General features: G+C 33.9%; 1 protein-coding gene across 2 annotated transcripts in view; it reads right to left on the bottom strand.

The window, feature by feature from the left end:
* Nucleotides 1-5,105: 5,105 nt before the first annotated feature.
* The window catches only part of LOC117172355 (growth arrest-specific protein 2-like), a 410,439-nt gene continuing 407,735 nt past the window's right edge, over nt 5,106-7,809 (bottom strand). For both annotated transcript variants that reach the window (XM_033360191.1, XM_033360192.1), the window contains one exon: nt 5,106-5,858. In XM_033360191.1, coding sequence (XP_033216082.1) covers nt 5,787-5,858 — 72 coding nt within the window. In that variant the 3' untranslated portion in view covers nt 5,106-5,786. The remainder of the gene's footprint in view (nt 5,859-7,809) is intronic.

The raw sequence follows: 7,809 nt of genomic DNA, 5'->3' as shown, positions 1-7,809 counted from the left end.
ATGGCATCCCTGAAGATCCTGAGCTCGTTGATAGAAGCGCCATACGACACCTTTGCGCTGGAGAGACTTATACATACCTGGGCGTGCCACAGAGCCGCATTTGGAATGTGACATCTATAAAGGATACTCTCCGAAGCAGATACAAACGTCTCATCCGACAGATTTGGTCTTCCGAACTGTCGGCATGCATCTTAAGTCTTCCGTTCCGCGACTGTACATCTCACGCCGTCAAGGGGGTTGCGGAATATTGAGTCTTGAATGTCTTTACAACAGGATTATTCTGGGTACAGCACATAGAGTTGCAAATGGAAGAGACCCTCTTTTAAAAATGGCCAGGAATCACGAGGAAGTAGGCAAAGGAGCATTTCTGTACAAAGCAGCGGAGGAGGCTGCTGAAACACTCGGACTTGAATTCAGTATTAGGGGTGAGCAAAATGCATCAAATCTAATCCATCTCGAGTACTCACTCCTGAAAGCCCGGATTAAGAAAGCACAAGAGAAAAACTTTCGTGAACAGCTCCTAGATAAGAGGATGCACGGTATCTTCCACAGAAATGTGAAGGATCAGTCAATGTCTTGTGAGCTAACGTTTTCTTTCCTTAAATCGCGCGGATTGAAGTCTGGTACAGAGGGTTTCATTTTTGCATGCCAAAAAGGTGTCATTTCCACCTTAACATACCGTCGCCACATTTTGAGCCAAGACATTCCCGATGATAGCTGCAGGGCGTGCCATGCACACCCCGAACATTTAGCTCACATACTATCTAGTTGTCCAACACACGCGGGAACGACCTACATTCAAAGGCACAACGCGGCACTAAGAGTACTTTATTACCATCTCTGTCACTCCTACGGCATTCACCTTAATATCGCTCCTCTAAATGGTCCAAGGGAAATTGAGTCAATTGTCGAGAATGGGAAGTGCCGTACACGTCATCAAAATTTATATAGATTTTCGTATACTTCCCTAGCGGACCGAAGCAACCGAAAGGAGCCTCTACAAAGTACCCTTAAAGACCCCACTGAGTCCCCCTTGGGTCCCTTCTTAAAAACTAAAAAAACAGCAAGATCAATTTTGAAATTATTGAAATTCGGATTCTACGTTAAAATTTCCATGAAAAACTCACGGAGTAATCGCAATACTTTTTTTTGCAGCTTTAAAATTTTTTTTAAATTTCATGACTTCTTCTGCAGCTGACTTCAAGCGCATCCATAATAGCTCAAGTAGTATTAGTAGTATTTAAACAAATCCTTTACTTTTAGTTCTAAAATATCGTCTCATGGACACTGCTTGACTGCTCTTACTTGCATCAGAGCGTTGTTGCCTGAGGTTTCCACTGCGTGGAACTAGCATCCAGACAAAAATTCTTAAAGTTACCGACGGAGTGCTTATTAACTGCTACTAAAAGAAGATTCACTTGAAGCCGCCTTGGGCTCATGTAAATTTTAGTTATTTTATTATTTTAAAGTTTTTAAAGCTGCAAGAAAAAGTATTGCGATTACTCCGTGAGTTTCTAATGCAAATTTTCACGTAGAATCCGAATTTCAACAATTTAAAATTTATCTTGCTGTTTTTTGGGTTTCTAAATAAGGAACCGAAGGGGGGCTCAGTGGGGTCTTTAAAGGTACTTTGTAAAGGTTGTCACCGGTTAGCGGAGTGGTATCCATGGTTAACAAAACATTTAGGCCACCGGTTGCCATATAGCATCATAAACGGTTACTATGTGAACATCGTCTACGGTGAGGTTGGACTTATTTCGTTCATGACTGTTTTCGTTCATTATTGTCCAAGTAATTTGATTCATGGAGAGATTGAAGAGTTTATTACAAATTTTAATAAGGTGCAAACAGCAAAAAAATTATCGAAATGGACTTTTCTGACGAAGACAGCATTGTAAGTTTCGATGATCTACAACAAATGATAGAGGAGGCGAGGCCTCCGCGTCGCCTCGGGTGCACGCGACGCCTTCGCACTCGCAGTGACCGAACCACCTGTTTGGCTTCTTGTATCGAAATATATTATTTCTATCTTATATACCAAAATAGTTTCATAAATTTTCTAAAGTAGAGAACATCGTAAACACTTAAGATTTACCTTTTTAGTCAGATAACAATATGCACGCACGGTGTAGGCACGAGTGCGAATAAACCTGTCACGCAGGTCACCAAACAGATGTGTCCGCATATGCGTGACATGTATATCGCACCTCGTGCAAATCGCACGCGTGTCGATGAAGTACATCCCTTCCGCGAGTAGCATAAACTATTAAAATCATCATGAATTGTGCAATAAGAAATTTTCGAAATAAATTCCTTTTCGAAAAAATTTCGCCTTTTCTTTTAAAAACACCCATAATTGTACAAAATGATGTTTCTTGTTGTATAAAGCAACTAAACTGCATAATATTTTTACACATAACTTTATGATTTCTTCTAAATTCAAAATCAATGCAGGTGCCGTTCACTGAATGTAGTGTGTCTTTTACAGGAAATATCGTGTCGTTCACTGAATTTGAATAAATTAAAAAAAAAAATTTAACAATAGTTTGTTAAACAATAATTATATTAATGGATACTGTCTGAAAACGAAAAAAAATGTGCCCTTTTAGATGAATTCATCTTCGTTACCATACAAGAAGCATATACATGATTATTTTCCTTCTTCTGAAAACTTTTTCTTAAGCACATCACAACTTGACGGTCACATAACCTGACTGACGGCGGGGTCGGCAACGATGTCCGGTGAACCGTGAAGTTTGACATTTGCGCATGTACAATGCAAGGTACAAATATCATTTGAAATAAGATAAATACATCATTTATTTGAAACAAAATATTAATTTGAGTCAACTGAAGTTAATTTGCTTAGTAAAAAATACTATTGACATATTGTTTATATGTATTCAGTAAGGATGACGACCAAATAACATGAGTGATTGCTGAATGAGACTCATTTTGCACGCACGCACTTATCCATCAGTTAATCACTTAAGGTGCTTGCCATTTGCCTGCGATATGGGTCGCATCGTGCGACTCGCATGCGTACATGAAGCGTGCGTGCTTGAAGCTTGCGTCACACAATTGTTACCTGGGTGCATTCTTATCAGAGAAGGTATTAGATTTGTGTAAATCCGAAAAACAGGTTTTTACAGATGTGTTAGTCAGTCAGTCTGCCTGTCTGTTCGGGGACTGTTTTTTTTTTAGTTTGTTAGCACGATAACTTTCGAAAGAATTAACAGATTGAATTTTTCTTTGGTATACTCTTTAAGTATCTTAAAATAAAGGCCAACTTTGTTAGCCGGGCATTTAGGATAAAAATTCAAAAAGTGAGCAAATTTCGTATATTTTTGAAACACTTTTTTTTAAGATTCAAAAATTTTCTGTACGGACATTCATAGTATTAAAAAAAAACAATTTATCATAATGATTTTTTTTTTGATGAAACAAACGTTTACCAGAGTTATGGCATTTGCAGAATTTAAAAAAAAAACACGAAAATGAACATTTTATGCCAAATAACGCACGATATCAACATAGTCAAAAAAAGATAAATGTTGTTCTTTGAATGCCGTACAGGATTATCATAACAACTTTTAGAATTTTCTTTAAAAATCGAAAATTCCAATTTTAACATCATAAAAAAGTAATAAAAAATTACATTTTTTCATTCAACTAATTATTATTAGCATAAAACACTAGCATTGGTGGACTTATTGACGTAATCCATGCAGTGGAAGGGGACTTTCGCTCCCCTCAGCCGGTGGCTGCCTGTGAAGGTCGGGAGCGAAAAGTCAATCTCCCGCCGTAACTAGTCTCTCCACCCTAGACGCTTTGAGAGTGTATTTTAGTGAATTATTAGGAGATGAAGCAATAGGGCACCAAAACTGCGATGTAGAACAGGATGCGTTAGAAAATTAAATTGACTCAGTCTGGGAGGTCACTGAGGTTAGGGATATAATTTAGAATCTAAAAAACGGTAAGGCTGATGTGTAGACCGTAAGTTTAACGTTAAAATCCAAAAATAACATTTTAATTGAGCAAATTCAGTTTTTGAAAAAACCGCAGAAGCTGCAATAAAATATTTGATAACAATTTTTTTCAACGAATGCGCATTTTTAAACGAGACCATAAAACTACGTCTGTTTTAATACCAATGCATATTAGAAATTGTAATAATATACATTTATCGAATCAACAGTCGCGCGCACCAGGCGCGCTCAAACTTGCGAACGAAGCGAACCGCGCGCGCAGCTTTCGATGAGAATGTACCCGCAACGAGGACAGATTGTTGATAAATAATTTATCTAAATAAATACAAAATCTTCATCTATTATTCGCGGGAAAAATAATTTTGTATCTTATATCTATCACAATAATTTCGCAGATTTCTTACATTGCGAAAAACTGTAAACACTTAACATTCAACTATGCTATAAATAATTTAAATTAACAATTATTAAAACAATTTCTTTTCTTTTATTAAAACAAATTCCTCATTTTATAATGTAGCGTAATAGCTTATTAGACATATTATTTTCAAAAATATTGTCAACATGTAAATAGTTCACACTGATCTTTTTTATCAGAAAGTTATCTTAACAAATAGAAAATTTACCATTTTTTCTCAAAACAGGTATTGGATTTTTATATTTATTAACTGAAATTATTTATAAAAAACAAACATTTTACGCTTTAAGCATTTTCGGGAGTTGCATCATTCTGTGAAAAAGGATGGACATTCTCTATTAGATTTTATCAATGATTTATAATGAAGCTAAATGTTAGGCGTAGACAATATTCTACAGCTTTTAGTAAGACTTAAAAGCTATGTAGCTACATATAAAATGAAAAAAAAAAAATCACGAAAAAGGGGATTACAATGTTCGATTTGCTAAATTATATTGTTTAGAACAAAGTTATATGTTAAATGTTGACAATTTTCTTAAGTTCAGTAAATTTAAAAAGCTAATTTCATACGTATTATATATGATATAGTATTTGTAATTTATGATATATATGATACGCAACTGTTTTTTAAAGTGTAAGGATGATTTATTTAAAAATTTTGTTTATAATAATACAAATAAAGCCCAATGAAAAACCTATTTGCCTTATTGTATGCTTAATTTGAGAGAGGCATAGGATTAAATTATTTATTAATTAAATAAAAGGTGACAATCGAAGTTTCTTATTCTATTAATTCTTCGTTACACACTATTACCATACACGAGTACAATGCTATCTCCTCATGAGATTGGAAGGCCAGAGAAACAAATAATGCTTTCATAATTTAAAGCTTCGAGGATTGAAAAAAATTGCAACCTTTAACTCTTTAATTTTAATCTCCAACGTTTCGAAATAAAAAAACATGCTACATTCAAAATATTCAAATTGAATACTGAAACGGAAAAGACCGGAATCGCTAATAACAACGGAATGCAAAATTTGCGATACTATGTTAAGTCGCAAAACAACAGGTACAAAGTTATTACTCCCGTTACAAATCAAGGATCAACTAAAATTGTTATGGCGAATATTTAACCCAGTCAGAAGCAAATAAATATAGTAATTAATAACATAAATAGCACGACCTGAGGTCGCATCTTCTGGCAGGTTCATCCAAAACGAGGATTTAAATATTCATAATAAATACATCACGCGTTTAAACGTTTGAACCTAATCAGTAATTATTACGAAACGCGTAATTCAGATTGTAGAGACAATTAATTAATAACAATATAGTACAGTCAATTCCACTGATTTTTTTCCTCGGTAATATAGCTTCTTCAACGTGCCGACAGAATGTGTAGCGCTATTCTTTGATTTGGCATCCCTTTCCACACAGTGCTCTTGCATTTCTGGAAATCGAATGTTTTGAACACACTTCTTATCAGTATTATGTTAACCACCTTTACATATGCTTAGCCAACTTTATATAAAAGTACAAAAGATATACAATCGTGGGGTTTACGACTGAAGCGTTTTAGAGTTCCAGACAATACCTGTGATCATGTAGTCCAAGTGCTAATGTGCAGTTACAGGGCATTTAAATTACATTATTGAACAGAGATGGTTTAAACATAATAATTGGAAATCGAAAATTTGCTACTATCAAAAAGTTTCTTTTTTGAACCCTTATAACATGTATAAATTTAGGTGTGTGCAAATTTTAAAAAACCCGACGGACGGGCCAGGTGAAACCGGTAAACCCGGATAAAAAGGAAATTAAGAAATTTACAAGAATGTCCGGTAACGTTAGTCGTAGTTGATGGCAATAAACCATAACATTTCGAAAACATTTTTTTTTACTGTCGGACCAGGTTGTAAGCCCGATCACATCCCAATTCATTTTGCAAATCCTCAGGTTCCGCAAAGCAAAAAAAAAAATAAGTTAAAAAAAATTCGTACCTTTCAGCTTTGAAAAAAATTCTTATATTAATATGCTCAATCTTCATAAATCTTGTGAAATTTCAACATTTTTTTAGGACAAAATCTCACTTTCATAAACCTCAAAAAACAAAAATAATTTTGGAAAGCTTTGCGAACTATCTCAAATTTTTCTGATAATATTGAAACTTTCTCGCAGTCAAAATTTACCCAAAGATAATTAAGATGATTGTAGTCATTAAAATGACCAAACTCTAAATTAAATGAAAATTAAAACATACATAATCCTCAGAGTTTTTCAAAAATAGCTAATATCAATTTCTTTTCATAATCTATATAATATTCCGGGACGAAATATAGCAATTCTGTTTAGCTCTAGATTATATGGTGTTTAACACTCCACTATTAGCAAATTTGTTCGTTTAAAATTAACGATAAGTCCAGCAGTAAAAGGTAAAAAAGCAGTTTTTCTCACTTTTTACCGAAATTTGCATGTGGCATTGAAAAAGGTTTCATATAAAAATGCAAGATCGAAAAGAATTACAAGTGATCTTTTTTTTTACTTTTAATGTATAATAAGATTTTGGAGAAAACTTGAAGAGAAAGTATAAAAATTCCCTACATTTTTTTAATTAAATAATGTTAAAGAAACACATCGTTTCATTTTTTACGTTATTTTTAATTTTTTGATATGTTTAGATCTACAACTGTTGCAAATATATATATTTTTAATGCCGTTGGACGTTTTGATGAAAAGAGAGACAAACTAATTTTTTGCCCTTTTTGACGGTTGTGCTTTGCTTCAATGTTGATCAAAAAAATGTGCTTGCTGCGCGATCACATACTCATTGCGTGCGCAGCGCTTCTCGCTAAGTTTAGCCGCACTCAGGGCGCGCGAGTATGCTCTTGCGCTGTGCATTTGTTTCCGTACCTTTAATGCGTCTACTTCAACTACGGCTTTTCAAATATCATACATATTGTAACTTAAATCGACAACTGTGATTCAAACTTTTGAGGAAGTGCAGTTATCAATTGGAACTGCATTTTTCTCCATTTTTTGTTTTAAAAAGGTTCTTAAAGCACCTGCGGATTTAATGATTACATACTCATTGTGAAACTCGCGCTCGATAATTAGGTTATAGGTTTAGCTGTATACTTTCATTCCGTTCGTTCAAACTTCAGTTCTAATACAACTTTAGTTTAATTAATTAATCTAGAATATTTTCAATTTGTGTCCAATTGAAAAATTTTATCAAGATAATTTATAAGTCTTGTTAAAATCTACTGTAGATAATGCTTTAAACTTACGGACATCTTAAAAATAAAAACTGCATATTTTTGAAAATGATCGAACTTTTTAAATTTTTGTCTTTAAAAAATTTCATTAAAATAGTTTCGTAATATATTTTATATCTAGTTGAA

Source organism: Belonocnema kinseyi, chromosome 5, assembly GCF_010883055.1.
Source record: "Belonocnema kinseyi isolate 2016_QV_RU_SX_M_011 chromosome 5, B_treatae_v1, whole genome shotgun sequence".
In the NCBI taxonomy this organism is placed as follows: domain Eukaryota; kingdom Metazoa; phylum Arthropoda; class Insecta; order Hymenoptera; family Cynipidae; genus Belonocnema; species Belonocnema kinseyi.
Note: the sequence above shows the minus strand (reverse complement) of the source record. Positions and strands in the feature narration are given on the sequence as shown.